The sequence below is a fragment of the Micrasema longulum genome, unplaced genomic scaffold (assembly GCF_059751315.1).
Source record: "Micrasema longulum isolate JH-2025_06_02 unplaced genomic scaffold, ASM5975131v1 h1tg000406l, whole genome shotgun sequence".
In the NCBI taxonomy this organism is placed as follows: Eukaryota; Metazoa; Arthropoda; class Insecta; order Trichoptera; family Brachycentridae; genus Micrasema; species Micrasema longulum.
In genome coordinates, this window is record NW_028277606.1 from 471,513 (window position 1) to 491,165 (window position 19,653).

Consider the following 19,653-nt stretch of genomic DNA (forward strand, 5'->3'; position numbering starts at 1 on the left):
AAAATATCTTGTCGATCAAATAAATGTATTATACAGAAAAAATTAATATTTACTTAAACGAAAAGTAAATTCTATTTTTTTTCCAAAAATCTTTCCGTGGGTGTTAGAAAATGAGTCTGAAAGAAATAGTGCTGAAAAAGATAGTGAACCGTATTGCGCGTCTAAGGCTGCCTGTAACCAATAAAGAAGTAGGGAAGACATTTGGAACGGAATATTTGCGCCTCATGGATTTACAACAAAAAGGTTTGACCTACCTACGAACTACGAACTACAAACCTTGCTATTGTATTTCAGCTACATTGTACTACTCGCTCTCAGATAACCTGCGGCAGTTTTCAAAGGTCGACTGCTTCCTCAAATAGTTCTTTGCAGAACCGGAATAGTGACGAATAATTTTACATTTATTTGATTTATATCAAATGAACATGATATAAATGGCTTCGATTCATTATAGGAATCGGGATTGAATTTTAGGAAAGAATTTATATTAATCCGGCTCGAAGGACCAAAAAAGTATATTAAGTCAGTTCAATGCCGCTCAGGCATTAAGTACTGATAACAGCGGGATTTTGAGTTTTAGTGGACTGTATGGAATTGTTACTCACTTTTAAAGTTCTTCCGATTGTTTCTTAAATGAAGCACTTCACTATTGCTGCAGCACGGATACCGGTATCGTGTAGATGATGATGATGAACTGTACAATTGTACAAAGTATATTTATAACAAACTTAACTTCGCTTTGTACGAATATGCTGACGCAGTATATGATAAAGGTTTATCAGAGAGGCGACATTTCACATGTGACTTGCTCACAGGACGGTAGAAGCAACAAAAGTTTGAAATATGAAGGATTTGGGAAGGAACAGAATATTTACAGTCTTATATGAGTTGCCAGTATAGAAAATGTAAAATCAGTACTCAACAAACATGTTGGTTTTAAGTATATTATATTGTTCTCAATTATAACAAACGAGTAACTACAAAACATTGTTTATTTTGTTGTTAAGAGGGTATGATGTACAGCCCAATACGTGAAAACATTAAACTGACTGAAATATTTATCGCAATCTTAAAACATCGTAATATTTAAAAAAAAAACTTATATAAACCATCCAGACTTATTTTTCTATTTTTATGCATCTTCTATTAACGCAAATTTAATTTTTGAACTTTTAGCTTGCTTATACAACAACAACAAACCATCACGCCGTTTCTCCTTAGGAGTAGGCAGAGAGGATAGAACGCCATAACACTCTATCTTGGCATACAGACCTCGCTTCCTCTACATTCATACATCTTCTTATGCTCGCACGCCGATTATTCCTACTTTTGACATGTCCATCTTCAAGTATTTGATGGACTTCATCGTGCCATGTCTTTCTCGGTCTTTTCGTTTTCTGCATTCATCAACATTTGCATCGTAGATCTTTTTAGCTGTTGCTGTCCATTCGCTGTACACGTCCAAACCAACGAAGCACCCCTTTCTTGATTCTGTCAATAATGCATGTCTCAGCCTTACACGCTTCACGGATCTCGACATTTGTGCACCTATCATACACAGTTTTACCACACATTCACCTGAGGGATCGCATTTCGACAGCATTCAACCTACTTTCATCATCATTTTTCCAATTCCATACTTCGCTCCCATACATTAGAGTTGGCACTAGAACTCCGTTGTGTACTACTAGTTTAGCCTCCTGCGATAAACATTTGTTTGCCAAAGTAGATTTTAGTGCACCGTTCACCCTGTTCCCGGCACTCACTCTCCATTCAATATCTTTCTCGGCCTTTCCGTCCCTAGTAAACATACTTCCCAGGCACACAAATTCTTCTACCTGATTTAGAATACCTCCGTTCACGCTGATCTCACATTAAGTTATATTTTCATCCCTTTCAAAAACAATAACTTTCGATTTATCAACATTCATAAGCAAATCGCTTTTCTTGCATACATCGTAGACTTTTGTTACCAAGAATTGAAGGTCTTCTTTGCTGCTAGCAAGAAGCACGGCATCATCCGCATACAGAAGACAGTTAACAGTTATACTACTCATTTCTTGCACTCAGCTTGCTTATTTTACATTCAAATGAAATTATAATTTTTATTCTCAAGTTTGTCTGACAGATTCTATTTAAACAGCATTCATTCATGTTATTTCAATTTCATTCTTTACAATTATTCCAGTAATACGACTTGCATATTTTATTTTACTAAATTGTGAAAAAACACTACGTAAAAAATCAACATTAAGCTTGGATGTTGTTTCGAGACCGCGTAATACTGAATCTAGGGCGTAAAGAACACACCCTACTAAAGTAACCCCAGGATTTTCTACTTGATAGGTACGTGTACCCTTTCTGTGTTTCGTTGTTGCCTTACATAACACTACGGCGTCAATTTGCAAAGGTAAAATTCAGTATAACCAAACAAGTTAGTAAATTACTTTGAGAGCGAACTGGGCATTTGAAAAAAAAAATAAAGTGCATTTAAACATTGTTCATGTGCACTTGACTTATTCATATGCATTTTGTATTTAACACCTAAAAGTGAAGTAAAAAGTAATATTGATGGCGTGATGCTTTCAAAGCATTCAGACGTAAGTTTGCTTTAAATATATTTTTCAATCGTGAGATGAATTAATTTGTTTTTTATTTTTTGGTGAAATTTATGAAATATAAATATATAAATATAAAGTCAAGGAATTTTATACAAAAGCAAATAACAAATGCAAATTTTTATCACAAAAGTCTTTGATATTTTTATAGTTATGAGTACAATTCCAAATCAATTAAGTTGTGAAAGTAGCATTGTATGCTATTAACGTTTTTTAGCCACCTGTGGACAATCCTACTTTAAGGCGCTGTGAGTTCATAAAACGGGGCTGTTAGCAGTTTATTTCCTTAACAATAAGATATCGTCATCTCATTTCAGCAATTTTAATGCACAAAAAATTAGAAATATTAAAGCCAACACATTGATGGATTTATTATTATTAAGTAGTAGAGGAGATGTATCGAATATGGGATACGTCCCTAAAATGAGATGGCGGTGTTTCTCAAAAACGCCTCTACAAAACCCAGCGTACCCGTTTCCCCACCTACCAACCAAAACATGTTAGTAAACGCCCGGATTTGCCGGACTGCAAGCGTCAGAGACAGTTTATATTTACGTAAGTTTCACTTTATTTTTTTTAATACTTTTTCTTCACAAAATTATCAATCTTTTACTGATCGACAATATTATAGTATAAATTTTATATTTTCGTAATGTTTAAAGTTGATTTTGAGTAGATTTTATAATGCAAATATATATGTTTGTATTCATCTTATTTCTAATATGAGATCGTAATATGGAATACTGTCTTATATTAAGAACATTGTTTCTAATATGGAATTCTACTAGAATTTTTTTTTTCTGTTTTCCTGGTTGTATCAATGTTTCAGGCTTCTTATAAAACTGATCCAAAAGGCTTGCAAAAGAAAAGGGACATTGCTAAAAAAGGGAAGAAATCAAAGATGAATAGTGAATTCAGTGCATAACCTGCCATCATTGGTGAGAGAAATACGTGAGTTCTTATTATTTATTTTATTTTATTTTATTAACATAAACGGCATATCTGCATTTTACAAAAATTTAAAATATTAACTAATAATAATTAATTATTATCTTTTTTTTTTTAAAACAAAAATTTCCCTTTAACCAAGATTAATTTAAAAAAATAAACCTAAAAATTATACAAGATTTATAAAAAAAATTAAACCGAAAATTTATACAACATATTCGGTAGAAAGTTTAAACAATTTAAGAATAAATGTAAAAACCAAATGAATTAATAAAATATAACAAAAAACCGCTAATTACTATTTTATACATCTAGGCAAAGTGAACAAAAAATTGTATATTATGAAATGTATAAATACATAAATATAATAACCATTCACCGTCTTTGAAAAAGTTCAAAAGGTTTGTTCTATAGGAAAAAGGTGGGAATAACTATTGCTGAGTTCATGAAGTCTGTTCAATACGGCATTACAAGTATACACTGTATGTGAATTGTTGCTACAAAACAGTGGCACCTGTCTAGTCATTCTTCCAGGCACCTTGAAGTTGATGAGAGATAACAGTTCAGGGCAATCCCAGATAGAATTTACAATTTTTATTTAATCAAATATTTTAATTTTCAGACCGTTTCTTAAAAGTTATAAATAACTTGTGATGGAAAAATGGAAATCAAGTTGTGGTCGAGCGGGATTTGAACTTCAAAACCTCTAGCCCATGAATCCACAATACTACCACGGGACCACAACCCGATTCGATATATAAATATATTAACATATTACAACAGAGATGAAAACATTTAAGAGAAGGTAATATAGAAGTCTAGGCATCTACAGGGCTTATGATAAACGCCATAGTTAAACATAATTTTTGATACTATCCGTGTTTTTGTAAGATGGTCATGACTAACTAAGCATATATTTATTTGTGAAGGAGAATGGTATATTTGCCAGAAGTGATCACTTTTTGAACTAATTGTAAAATTATTCAACCCTGTTTCATAGTCGTTGCATTTTTGTATCGCTATTTCTTACCCGTCGAAGTTTAAATAGGGAAGAAAGATTAATGGCGTTGCAAATGAACAGGTCGGATGATTTACAGCTGTAAGGACTTATTTTCCATCCCTACCCGTTCCTTACCCCCTTCTCATTCAATTTTGATTGCCTTGTGGTGTAGAGAGGACCAACCGACATCAATTAAACATAAACTTAAGGTAGCGCGGGGCTAAATTAAACGGGTCGGCTGGCCTCCGCATACCCAATTATTGCGACAGAACTATATCGTACTTTCTTCTATCTGCGTAGTTATGAAAGGTTAAAGGATATCAGAAATTTAAACAACCACCCAAGACTGTGTTCCTTTACAACATAATTTTAAATTATATAAATTTGGTTATTAAGATACAAATTTAAATTGATTAATTTAAATATTTTATCATAATTAAAATTTATGTTCACTTTGTTCAGCATACCCCGTTCCAAGCTAGGCACTTACATTTCAATACATGATAATAATTTAAAAGTTAATAGAAAGCACAGACTAATAAAATGTAAACTTACTCGAATACACATTTTGATACATATACATACACACATATACATATATACACATAAATATATATATATATATATATACATATATACATATATATGTACATACATATATGCACATATACATACACCTATGCGCATACACATACATACATTCATAAAACATAGACAATTTATTTATAATGCGAAATTTTATGATTGCCATTTGTATATATACTTACTAATACTTCTATAATACATTCATGAATTGTCCACCTCGTTGTTTAATGGTCAGAGCGTTTGTCTACCATGCAAAAGGTTCCAGGTTCAATTTCCGAAATGAAATATGTTTTTTTTTAAATGATGTTTTAGATTGGAATATCACGAAGTCCCCGGACTGGAATCGTAGGCTGATCATCTTACTATATAACAGTAAATTAACAAAATACGCCGTGGTTGGTGTACCAATGCAATGTTATATGCACCATTATGATTGTGTGGAAAGGGAACGACGCCAATGATATTCTACATATTTATTTTAACAGAGCTTTTATTTCTAAACTGCGTAAGTCTGTTGGTTCCTATGAGACAGTCTTCTTGTACTGAATTTAATAGTCCACGCATGCGCAAATTGATATCTGTGGAAGCAATTCTTACAAACCAATTCATGTTTATTTTTGTAAATTGTGACTGTAAAATAGCGCTTAAATCGGTTGACTCTGTGATATTATAAGATTAAACCATGAAACATTGCTTTTTTTTTGCTGAAATTAAGGCAAAAAAATGCCTTTTAGTTTATTTCAAAACACTTAATGAATCACTGTGTTAGTAATAGGTACATATTTTACCTATGTAACTTGTACCAAGTGACTGCTTCCCTAATTTAAATCCTCACCGTATGCCCCTGGTAGATGTTTGAGATATAGTAACGTTGTATATGTTGATGTTTTAGATGATTTAGATACAGGTATTTATTTATTCCTTCAAAGACACATATTACAAAACAAAAACGTATCTTAATTTCCACGAGGCCAAGAGCCCATGAAGTCAATGTTTCACACGCTGGTATATGTGGATGAAAGAAAGATAAGCCGGTTATGGCTTAAATGAATATCGGGAGCGTGGTATTTGATCGGATGATCTCTAAGCAACGGGACTTAATTTGGCCAAAGCATACGGCGAGACGAGACTAAGGCCGGCGAGGTGGAAACAGATGATTCGTCGTACGTCTGGGTGAACATTCCGGGCCATTTCTCTCGCACGGAGAAGCGGCAGAACAAATTACCATCCAGCATTTAAATATGAATATTTTCATGTTTGAAAATTCGCCCAGTGAAAATCCTGCAGCGCGCAGCGTTCCGGTTATTTGCTCGAGTGTTATGCCTAAACGGCGGTGTTTATACGTTTCCCGGAAAATTTATATCTCGATATTTTGAAACTCTTTTCAGAAATTATCGTGCATTGGATGGATTGCCAAAAAAACTCTAAAAACTCCCCACACCACTTACCATCAAAAGATTACCAGTTTATCGCCTGATTTAACATCCAAAATCAAAATATTAAAGATCAAACAGTTTTATTACGTTCGCAAATGTGTATTTATTTGAATAAATTTTACACTTTCAAAGATTTTACAGTAATTAAGCAAACATGTTTGTTAAAATACTCGTTTGTTATTTTAAACACCAGATATTCAGTTTTTAAAGGATAACAATTTTGTCTAATGGTGAAAATTCTAACGGATTTCGCTACAATTTTATAGAATGAATAAATAAAAATGCTCGTACCTTGGCCGCGTAAAGCCAAAAATATTATTATATATCCCTAAAGGCCTAATCTCCTCTAGGTTTTTTATGATAAATTTGTTTTTTTTTGTTTCCTGGATCATCTACCTGTCTCCTCCCGAATTCATTGCTGATCTAACATTTTTCCATTCCTCATCATATAGATTATGTGTATTACATAAATATTTTTATTATTAAGTTGATATGTGCAAGCTCCATATCTGCCCACTAAAAAAAGAGATGTTATTTTTTTAAAAACTTGTTTATATTTGAACGACGCGCGACGGTACGAATTTTTACCAACATTTCTATTGACCAGTCTGTTTTTTGATTGGCTCTTTAAAGTGTGTATATTGTTAATAATTGTAGTTATAAATAAACAAAACTGTTTTGAATAAACAAAATAAGGAGTCATCAAACCCTTATTCCCACGCTTAGTGCATAAGCAGCTTCAGGCCTCATGTCAGATTCGTGTCCCGTAGTTTTGTCATGAACTGCCGACGAATAGATGTCGAGAACATGATGTCTTGCAAAGTAAGCAAGCAGGGTTAAGGCTCTCAGTAGCCCATATGGCCAAACGTATTAGCTCCGCTTGATAACAGTTCGCTCCCTTATTTCTTCGTTCCTTACATTGTGAAACCACCACACAAGCAAAATTAGTACATAAAACTATGGATTTTGTTATTTTTGGCTCAAGTGATCCCATTTTCCAATAGTGAGTAATCTACAACTCATTGAAAATAGCTCCAAAATGGAAATATTTGGGTAAATCACAAGAACGCTAAATTCCAAAAAAAAGTTGAACCAGAGGACGGGTGTTTTTGACTTAATGGCTCTCTATTATTTCTGAACTGGCACCTTTAGAGTTAAACTGATCACATAACTTTTTTGTAACAGATGATCGAATTAGGCTGCACTTGGTTTATTAATGCGGTGCCCTATGGATGTGGAAAGGGGGATGATGATGATAATAAGTCGACGTCTATTCGTCCCGTAGCATTTTGAGTTTTATCGAACCTAACCGAACAACCAGTGTTGGGGCAGTATAATGACATTAGGAGCATGTGTTAATAGAGGTTTTCATTACGGGATTGGCTGATAGTTTTCCCGACCAATCGGGTATAAACTCAATTACTGGCTGGGCCGAACCAATCACAAGTAAATTGTATTTTAATGCGAATCGATCTACCCCCCACCGAATTCGCTTGAACAAACCGGCGCTTATTTATTGAATATTTGCAAATTTATCGAATAAAATATTGGAGCAGAATGACATATAATTGACAAACAAAACAAGTAATATTACTAATAATACATTTTTTTATATTCCGTTTTGTTTTAAAACTGTTAAATTTCAACCCAAACAACATATCTCTATTTAACGTCATCATTGTTTTAATGAATATGAAAAATCATTTACGCAAAATTTGAAAAAGTAAAAACCTCATTTACAGTTAAAATTTTTAGGAAATTAAACGATTTACCATAGAATTAAGAAAATTAAATTTAAGGACCTCACCTTGAAGGTACATCAAAACTCAACTCAGCATACGGGTATTAGTTTTTCAAATAGTGTTTAATTATGTGAGATTTGCAAATACATTTTAATTGTAAAAAAAAGGGAAATTTAAAAGAAACACGTAAACGGGATTATAGAAAGTACAAAATATTAAAAATGAAATAATACTTTTTAAATTATTATATACATTTATACATTTAACATATGTTTCCTGGTATGTGTAATATTGTTTATGACTAGTTATCCAAAAAAAGGTATTTATGTTTGGCAAAGAAAATATTAGCACTCCTATCAAACATTTTAATGTTTAACCATATAATTAAGAATAGTCCAGAAACTGCATACGAGCATCAAACAGAAGGCGACTAAAGTACTCATAAATGAGGAGTTTTACTTTTTGACCCATTAGTTTCTTTGTAGACGTCGCTCAGTACGCAACTCCTGATTTGAAATCAACTATGCAGTGTTTTGTTGTTTTAAAGTGTAGAAATACTGCTAGGATTTTAAAGAAACGGGATGGGATCACATTTCATGTGTAATTACCAAATGAATGTGTAAGTGGCAAATACATTACTTAAAAATTAAATTATTATTCCATCTGTCAGATTGTCGAAGAAAACAAAACGAACATTTCGTTAGTGTTGCCAGGGTACTAATTTTTTTTCCCTACTTTGCTTATCTAATGAGAGAACTAATGAAATTGGACCTCGGATTAAACAACTCTGTGGTGGACATTTGACCGACATTATCTTTAAGACATAAAATATTATTATACATGATATAAAAATATCCATTTTATGTAAAATAAAATTTGTTTTATATTTTGAGTTCAAAGTTCATTAATTCAATTACTCTTATTAAATGACCCTTTACTTATCTACTCTGTTGTGTCAATCAATATTTTCGCGTGCACAGTAAAATTTAGAGAAATTAACAGATTGCTTTTTTTACCTTACATTTGTGTTATGATTATATTTTTTTCCATTAAGCGGCGACACTACGAATGATGCGCGCAGTGAAAGTAGGGCATAGTGGGGGGATTTTCGAACACAGTCTGATGTATTCAAATATGATTCTACGCTCTTTCTGGACTATTCTTAATTCTATGCGATTTACGATAATTCGTTTATTTGAAAATTTATTATGAGGGTCTGTTTGGTTATCATTTATTTTACTCAATAAAGTAAATTTGTGTGAAAAATATAATGGTTCTGTTTTTCATCCCACGTTCTTTTTTTCGTAAAATTGTGTATTCAAAAATTTAAAATCGTTGTTATTTGATTTGAATAAGCACAACGTTTAGGAGGTTGATAATGCAACTAAATACATATTTTACTGATATTTTCCCCATATTTTTTAAACTGTAGTAATAAGTTGTATTTTGCATGGTTATTTATATGGAAGACTTGATGCAGGGTGCGTTGGACCATGATCCAAAGTTGATTGACATTCTTTTAACACAAAATACAAAAACGTTGTATTTGAAAAGGCGATATTAATACAACATGATAGTCATAGTATTTTTTGATAAGAGAATTTAATATAAAAATAATATCCACGCCTCGCATGGGAAAGCAAAGCCTTTCACAACATTTTATTGTTGGAAAATCTTTTCTTCACAAGGCTTGAATTAAGGAAGAAATATGGCTGGTACGGTTGACCACTTTTGAACGTGCCTAACTCGGAGCTAAACCCACATCAACGTCCATCAATTCATATTATCCCAAGCAAAGAATACCGCGAACACAATGTTTAATTATTTCCCCGGATTAAGAGGGATGTTGCCGATACAGGGAGAAGCGATACAAAACCACCGTAACATGTCAGATTGTTACAAGTTTGATAATTGAAGCGGCCGGCTACATAAAACTTGTGCGTCATCAGTTGAATACCCGTTCGGGATGTTCCGGAATCCACCCGAAGTAGCTTCGCAAATTGCAGACGTGTCGAATGAGGATACTTGATGCGTTATTTTCCCCAGTAATAACCGAAACAAACCAAATTCTTTAAAAAGACATACATTGTGTAGCTGAAATTTATTTTATTTTATTTGGGATTTTCACAGCTATTACATAAAAAAATAAGTAGAAATATATTAACAATACTAGAACCAATTAATAAAATCCGCTATGAATTTAATAATTCATGATATATAAGAAAAAGAGTTCACATAATTGTATGTGTGTGACGTTCGTATTCACGTGTGTGTATGTGAATGTGTGTATATGAATGTGTGTATGAAAATGTGTGTATGTGAATGTGTGTATGTGAATGTGTATATGTGAATGTGTGTCTGTATAAATGAATGTGGGAGAGTGTGCATGTGCGTGTGTAAATAAGCGTGAGCGTAAGGTTGAGGGTGCGTGTGTGTGGGTGCGTAAGCATATAATAAAATAATAAAATCCTGATACAAAATAAAATAATAAAGCAATATAATGTAATTGCTCCAAAAATATTTTATGATTTATTGCCAAATATAAAATGTTCAAAATGTAAAAAAAAATTAAAAAAAAAAAATAACTGCACATATAAATAGTGTAGTGAGAGATTTTTTTGAAAAATATATGTTTATCAAAAACGTAGTACTTTATATTACTGGTACACATATTATTTATAATTTTATGTATTTAAATGCTTTATATTTGTTTTTTATTTTACATTTTACTATATTACTTTTGTAACATGTATTCTTGGCACATATATACAGATGATTTATATTTGTATGATAATTATTTTTAATTTCTTACATTTGATAAGCGAGGCATTTAAAACTAAGCTGTTTTAGTTTTTCTTTTTTATTTTATTGTTTTATTAGTATAGGACTACTTATGCTCTAATAGATAAAAAATCTCCATCTTAGAACAGGCTGAGCCATGTTAGATGGAGACTATTCTTACTAGAAAACACAACACAATTCTCTGAAAAAGAATACGTTTGTTCATTAAAAATAAATTTTTAATGCAAGCGTAATAAATACGGTATCGTTTTATAATAATTAACTAGTTTAAGTAGAAAAAATCAATGCTGTTTTCATCAAGATTTACGGCGTTTAGTGTGCCGCCACTGATGTACAATACACTATTTATATTGTGTATCTGGTTCAAGCAAAAAATTACTTAGTTCAGACAAGCAAAAACAGGAAGCGGATTGAACATTTTTTTCGTGATAAATCTTACTGAAGCAATTTAGGTACTTAAGGGGTTTTTCTCTGGTAATAATGGTCCAATTTAGCGTTCGTATTTCATGCTGTCCTTAACGGGTTAATAAACATGCTTTTGGTAATTTAATTTTATTTTTCTACCTCACGGCTTTATAAAATATTTCTATCTCAATAAAAAATATGGTACATTATTATTTTATTGTAACATTTTAATTTATGAAAAAAAATTTTTTTTATCCCATTAAACTATTTAACATGAACAATACTAAACTATCAATCCCAAAAATACATTTTAAATGAAAACATTAAGTTGACTCCGCCGAATAACATTTATCGTGCCGTTTTTTTTGTGGCCATTTATTTATTTTCAAGAAACAAACAGTCGACGATGATATAATAACATAGAAAAAAATACGGTTTAAAGACAAACCAGCAAAGTTTCTAAATAAGAATCATACATATTAAATTGTGGTACAACAAAAGGGTGTGTTTATGTGCATTATGATATGTGTATTATGTATGAGAGTAGGTCTAATTAAATAGCAAGTGGTATCGTATCGCGGCCAGAAAGAAGGAGTCTTAATTTATTTTAAAATAAATTAAGGGGCATATAAAATACATCAATAGATGAAAAAAAAGCATTATATTAAGCAAGAACGATAGAGAAAAGAGTGTTGTGCATTGTTAGTGCTACAAACTGGCAGATGGAATAAAGCCTTATTGTGAAAAGGGAGCTTAAGATTAATTTTGGAGAGTATGTTAAAATAGTCTACTTAATTATTGAATAATTTATGTAAATAGCACAATTCAGATACAGTGCGTCATTTTACAAAGGTAAAAAAACCATTTTGTTTGGCAGATTGGCTGTAAGTACAAAGCGTTTTATTGTTTTTATAATATCTGGGTATTCCAAAAATTTTCGTTGAACATTTTCAATCCTTTCTATGTTTGCTATGTATTATTATTTAAACTAGTTGTAAATAAATCAGTGTACGAAAATGAAAATCGAATTAGGGTAGAGTATGGGTTGAACCTCAGATCTCAATTTTTGAATTTCCTAACACTAACCACACGACCACAATCCGATTCAAAACAGTTTTCAAAATGGCGTAACCATCATCAGAGTAAATTAATTAAGACTTAATTAAAATATAAAAAGGATGATTAATAAAATACAACGGAGATCAAGAAAATTTTAGACAAGGAAATATGAAAGTCTATCCGTTTTCAGAGCTTATAACCCGTTATGGCTAGTTAAAGTGGCCACTTTACTCACTGTATACCATTCACTATTTTGCCTATGTTTTTACATCCATATTTTTTCAATTCATCCATCTGTTGTTTTATTAATCTAAATCGAAATAACTACATAGAGGGTGGAATCTACTTTTTTGTGTCCAAGCGTTTGGACAAACGGAAAATTTTGTAAAGAGGAATCATACAATATTATGTATAAATCCAATAATATCAAAGTGGGAGGAAAGAAAACATTAGAGTTTGGACGAAGTACTTAGAAGAGGGTATTTATTTATTGAGATAAAGATACATACAACAAAAAAATAATAACGTGTACCTAACTCTATGAGGCCAAGAGCCCTGTGTTGAGTTGGAATACCACATAATGGAAATTGGAAGTATGCGTATATTTTAAGAATACAAAAATTATTTTCTTTAACATCTGGACAACACGCTTAATAGTATATAAATATATGCATAAATTTATCATACAATATTGGTCAAAATATTAACTAAACATTCCATAATACTCCTTTTCGTTCCTAATTAATGAACGATAATCCTGGTTAATATGAAAATAAGTATTTACTGATTGTAATCAAATATGAATACCAACGCCAAATAAATAGAGAAAAGTATGGCCCATATCATACCAGTTGCTGCCGTACAAAATAACTTGAGACGGTAAAATAAGGGTGGATTAGTTTTTATTATTTTAATTTATTTAGTTGCTACTCTCAGGTTAAAATCTTACACAAGGAAATCGAGTGGAAATTAGTTGGCCTTCTGATGTCCTGATTACTTAAATAAAACGGTAGTATAAGAAAACATAAACAATAAAAATCGATCGCCGGTGTTACCTATCATACTGAAATGTGCCTTTTGGATTTGTTCGTTCAATTCAATAACAATGTTCGTTTTGTATTTTTTGATTTATCCAAAACATTATTAAGATTTTTATGAAAAATTATTATCCAAGAAAGGTAAAAAGTAACTGAAAAATACCCCCCTCATTAAGCTTTCGCTGAACGGAAATTTTCCTCACTCAAATGTTTATTTTATTTCTCATATCAAAAGAATTATAAAGTTATTGTTTGTATTGCATTCAACAGAAAACAGTCATGTCGGATTTTTTTATAATTATCTCCGAACATATAAGCGAACCTTTTTCTAATTTTACGCATTTTGCAGGATTGAAGATATAGATGTCACTGCCGGGACGAATTCGAACCGATGGCCATTACAGGTTTGCAAACTTTTTTGAGTTTCAAAAACCATAATAATTTTTTTTATGTTGGATGGTATTACCTCTAAGAGGTTTTTTTAATCATCACGGATTTTTTCCCTTTTTTATCGAGTTTGTGTATTAAGGTGTGGAAGTAATCTTCTTTTTTTGTTTACTCCATTTAAGTTGATCACCCTGGTTGGCCATTTTCGTAGGTGGATGTAAAACACAATCTAATAATGATGGAAATAAATGAAAATATGGTGTTAGTTTATTGTTGGTACTTCGAAAAAAACAAATATTTTTCAAAAAGAAAGAAAACTAAAATTGTATTTTTATTTATTTTTCAAGATTTCCTTTATTCCTCGAAAACCGATTAACAGATCCAACGACTTTCTATACCCATTTCCTAATTTATTGATCTTAATATGCAGAGATGAATAGGCAATTATTCCTACGTTGCTGCTTTTTTCGTTTGTACTTTTAGTAAATAAAAATACTTTTATATTTACTAAAAGTACAAAAGTGCAAGTAGTATAATCTACTTTTGTACATTGTACATAATTGTAGCCTCAGACTTTCGTAATGATTTAGGATTACCACAGGATTTTAATTTTTACTCTCGTAAATCGTTAAACCTTTGAAAACGGTTATATTTTTCATTTTTTACTCTTAACATAACACACTTAAGAAACACTATTATTACTAGACAAACAGTTTATGGTATTAAAAAAGTAATTTCAGAGCTCCGTAGCATTATAGTAAACTGTTATATAATGGTAATAACAAGGAAAGTACAACGTATACCATACTTTATTTTTATGCAGATATTACATAAATATACATTATACATATGTCTTTTTAGGAAATATTTACGTTCTTATTGATTACCTAAATATTTCGAATCCTTTTAGAAAATGGGAATCAAGTCGGGGTAGAGTGGGGTTAGAACCTCGCACCTTTGATTCGTGAGTCTGCAACACTAGCCACGGGACCACAACCCAATCCACTTAAGAAACAATCTGAACAACCTTTAATCTGAAACGTGTTGTACTGATGGACGTTAATATAATTTAATTTGACTTACTGAAATAGCAGTGAAGTATCTCCATGGTCAGCGAATAACACAACTGGCGGAGTGAAGCGTTCGTTTACTCCGCACAGTTCGGTACTACCAAGTCTGAGGGCGCCACCTATACAACTGAAACAAAAAACATTATTTGTACTGCAGTTATTTCGATTATCTAGTTAAGTAAAAGTTAATTTAATAATTTTTATATAATGTAGTGTTTTTTTACTATTTGTTGACTATTGAGGATGTCAATCGGAAAATTATTTTTAACATGGTATTTTCACAAGTAGGAAATAACGTTAAAAGTATTATACACATCTAGATTTTTTTTTTACGATTCTAATGATATAAAACTACTTTTCGTTTATAATTTTTGGGTTTTAAAATGAGCATGTACAAAACGGATAGCAGTTGGCGTCAAGTTATTTTGACATTAAACGTCATACCCCCTAACTGCGCTTCTAATAAACATTGCGTACAAGTATGGGGCCATTTCGTCATACGTGTCGTTTGTCTTATAGGGCGCAAAACGTCTTGTTTTCGAGTAATGAAAAAAATGCATTTATTTCAAATCTTTGTCGGAAATTCATCCGATATCGAACGAAAAAATATGAAAACCTTTATTTCCGTTATTTTCTTGTATTATTCAATAAAAATAAGATTTAACGGGAGAATAGGGAAATATCACATACTACGAATACCGATTAAAAAATATATGAAATGGATTAAAAATAATAAATTGTATTTTTAAGATCAATATGGATATTTTGGGAAAATGTTTTCATATATAAATGTTAAACAGAAATTTAATAAAAATACGTTGCTAGAAAAATGCTACGTGTTTGGCCTTGGTTATTGTGACGTCAAGATTCATGATATTGTATTGAAAATAAACTGTTTTTGAATATAAATAAATGTGTCTGTATTAAATTTACAAGGAAAAGAAAAATTCTTAATTTTGATTACAAACTAAACAATAATGTACTAATGAGAAAGCACGAAATTAAAGATGTTGGGATTGTTTTAGACTCAAAACTACTTTTTGAATCGCATATCAATAAAATTACCTCCAAAGCATTGAGCATGTTAGGTTTCATAATTCGAATGAGTAAACACTTTGATAATCCAAAGGCCCTTATTTCATTATATTATACATTTGTCAGAAGCCATTTGGAATACGCCTCTCAGATATGGAATCCCCAGTATGCCATATATATAAGTAAAATAGAAAATATTCAAAACAAATTTATAAAGTACCTTAAATACAAAACCGGTATTTCTTATGTATCTACTCTCACTGCCTCCACCTTCCATGGAATCATTTCTCTACAATACCGCAGAGTGTGTGCGGACCAACTACTGCTTTACAAAATTGTGACAGGAATGGTTGACTGTACAGAGCTGCTTGGTTTAATAACAATACATGTGCCAGCCAGGATTTGTAGACGGTACCACCTGTTTCATGTACCAATAAGTAAAACATCGTATGTTAAAAATGCTTTTTTTCGTAGGACTTTTTCAATGTACAATACAATATTTAAAAATATAGATTATACAAACATCACTCTGTCAGATTTAAAATTTACACTAAAAATGTATTATGTAACTTAGTAGACATTATAATAATAAATATGTACATCTCCCCCCCCCCTCCTTATCCTCTCTTCAAGCATTTTTGTCCTTATCCCGCCCAATTTACAGTAACTTAATGTTCCTAAAATTAATATTTAAAAAATCTTTGATTATTGAGTACTTGAAAATAACATTTTTATATGTATAAATTGTATGTATTTATTTGATATGTAATATATATTTTCTTTACTAACTTTGTATACTATGTGGAAATCTGTTATTAGTTCTGAGTTTATACACTATATCTGTTTGTTTACTAAAAATATGTATGTAGAACTGTTGATTTCCCTAATAAAAATAAAATAAAATAAAATAAAATAAAATAAAATAAAATAAAATATTGTGCTGAACAAACTTCAATGGCCAGGAACAAAAAAACATGAATCGTGACGTATTAGGGAATGGAATTGCCGTTTTTGCGGGAGTTCAAAATTACAAATTTAAAAGTATTTTTTATGTTACTAATAATAAGAATTTTTTTTTTATGGAATAGTATTTCACAGACCTTTATTACTTAAAAAATGTTTAAAAAAATGATATTTCCCTATTGTTGTTCAAACAAATATATATATATATATATATATATATATTAATTTTCGCCACCTTGAAACATGATCTACGAATAATATATCACTATCTGATAAAACAGTCATAAAAAAAGCGGAATTTCCAGAGTCTAAAAACTAAAAAAACAAATTATATAAAAACCGTATTTTTATTATTCAGGTTTTTTTTTTCATCCATTTAAGTAATGCCAATGTATTATTATATTAAGAAAAAAGATTCGCCTTAAAAAAAAGCTCTAACATTTTTAAAAGTAAATCTAGATTCTCATATAAAAAATAGATAAATATGAAAGTGTTTAAGAATGGCCATCCTTAAAATTAATAAAGGTTAGTGTAAGCGCGTCATAAAACCAACAAGTGGTTCAATCGTAATGCTATAATTATGTCTATTTTTTAACGGATGAGCTATTTTTAAATAATGTATTCTTTATACCGTTTTTTGAGTAACGACTCAATTTCATTGGAGCTTGTAAAATAAAAAATGACATCCAATTAGACTTTTAGACTGAAAGTTACCAGAAAAGAGAGACGTTGTATCTGCATCGATTATTTTTAAGACATGCAAAAATAAAATAGTGTGAGAGGATATTAAAATAATTGATTCTTGCTAGAAGAAAAACCAAAGAGCGTTGACATTGAAATCTCAGATAAAAATACATTTCAAAATTTATAATGCCGGAACTCATAAGTTCTAGATTTTTTTTATGTTAAGGCCGACATTTTAATCTAAATGTGCTTATTGAGATATTTGACAAAAAAATGCTTCTTAAAGAACTTCTCTTTCGCAATAAACCAAATATTAAGGTATTCTAGGAATTACGTCGGTTATAATAACTTCATAGTAGTTGGTCACAGGTCACAGGTAACATTAATATTGACCAAACAAGATTGAATAAGAATTCTGCACAATGTGTTCGTTTTATATAACTACTTATATTTGTTATTGGTTACCCGTTTCTTAACATTAAAGAAATCAAACCATTTTCTACAATGACGGAGAAAAATAAACAATAAAAATACGGAATTCGATTACACTAAAATATTACTTAAAAACTGCATTTCTAGACCCTTTATGGTTAAACTGCACTAGAGCGTTGCTGCGTGTCAATTTTTTTTACGGAGTGCTGTGTAGTGTAGCGCAGCTCTAGTGCTGTTTGTATTATAGAAGCCATTAAAAATATATTTCGTGTTGCTGCGAAGCCCTCTACAGTGCAGTGTAGCAACGCTTAAGTGTTGTTCGACCTTTATGGATGCTTGTAAAAGTGAAAGAGGGAAATATTAAGTGGTACCAGTAACAATAAAAAAATACCACTTGGCCATAGTAGACAAAAATTGCGGATACTCAAGTTAAGGTTACCCACAACTGTGTTTGGAGGTCATCTAATGTCACCTCTTTATATCTAAGTGATCACGTGTTTGCGATTTTATTTTAAGCATTTTTTGCACCACAATAGGCCAGGCGGCCTAATTATAGAGGTTAATTACAGAATAGAATACCGAGGATTGAGAAAAATTAAAATTAACTTATGAGTTCTTACCGGCAATCGAACACGGATCATTTCATGCTTAAATCAAGCGACTTAACCATTTCAACTTATAATTGACCAACAATTGCACGCGATTTCACCAAAAAAATAGCTTGAATTTAATTAAAAGTATAATAAAAAGAAAAGAAAAAAAGAAGATGAAAAACATTTTCTGCCGCGTATTATTTTTAAAAATAAAAGTCATATTTTTTTTATTTAAGGAAGATAAACAATAACAAAATAAAATTCTGGTTTAAATCAGAGGTTTGATGATCGAATCCCACACTACTCCAACTAGATTTCTATTTTGAAATAGCGAGTTTATTACAGTTCGGTGAAAATGGTCCAAAAATGAAATTATTTGGGTTAATCATAAGGAAGTTAATATATTTTTATTATTAAAAAAAGGAATGAAAAAAAAGTAACGTTAAAAAACTACTAGTTGTGTACAGTATTGAATATGGCGTAACCGAAATTCCAATATATAAGATAGTACAGATTGAGATGCCGTCGTTTAACATGGGTTCTAAAAGGGACAATAAGCTTTAAGTTTACCACCTAAAGCAGCTATTCTTTTAATTTTCGAAGTTTTTTTGACAGTTCGATGTAAACGAAAAATCTTTGAAAATCAAGTTGCAGTCAGTTTTTCTGAAAGGAAAAAATGCGGGAAAACTGTCACTTCCCTCTTGTCTTTCTGATTTCTTCAACGCGTTTGTCAGTATTATGAAATAAAAATATTACCAGGGCCCCGATTACAATGGGAAATCAACAGAGTTATCGTCAACTGTCAATTAAAAAAAAAAGAAATTTGTGTACAAAAATGAGTATATTTGCATGAAAAT

The 19,653-nt window shown here is 31.1% G+C and overlaps 1 protein-coding gene across 2 annotated transcripts in view; it reads right to left on the bottom strand.

The window, feature by feature from the left end:
* LOC148281809 (uncharacterized) overlaps window positions 1–19,653 on the bottom strand; it is a 376,481-nt gene that overhangs the window by 185,202 nt on the left and 171,626 nt on the right. For both annotated transcript variants that reach the window (XM_088226083.1, XM_088226082.1), the window contains one exon: window positions 15,103–15,216. In XM_088226083.1, the coding sequence (XP_088082209.1) occupies window positions 15,103–15,216 (114 nt within the window). The remainder of the gene's footprint in view (window positions 1–15,102; window positions 15,217–19,653) is intronic.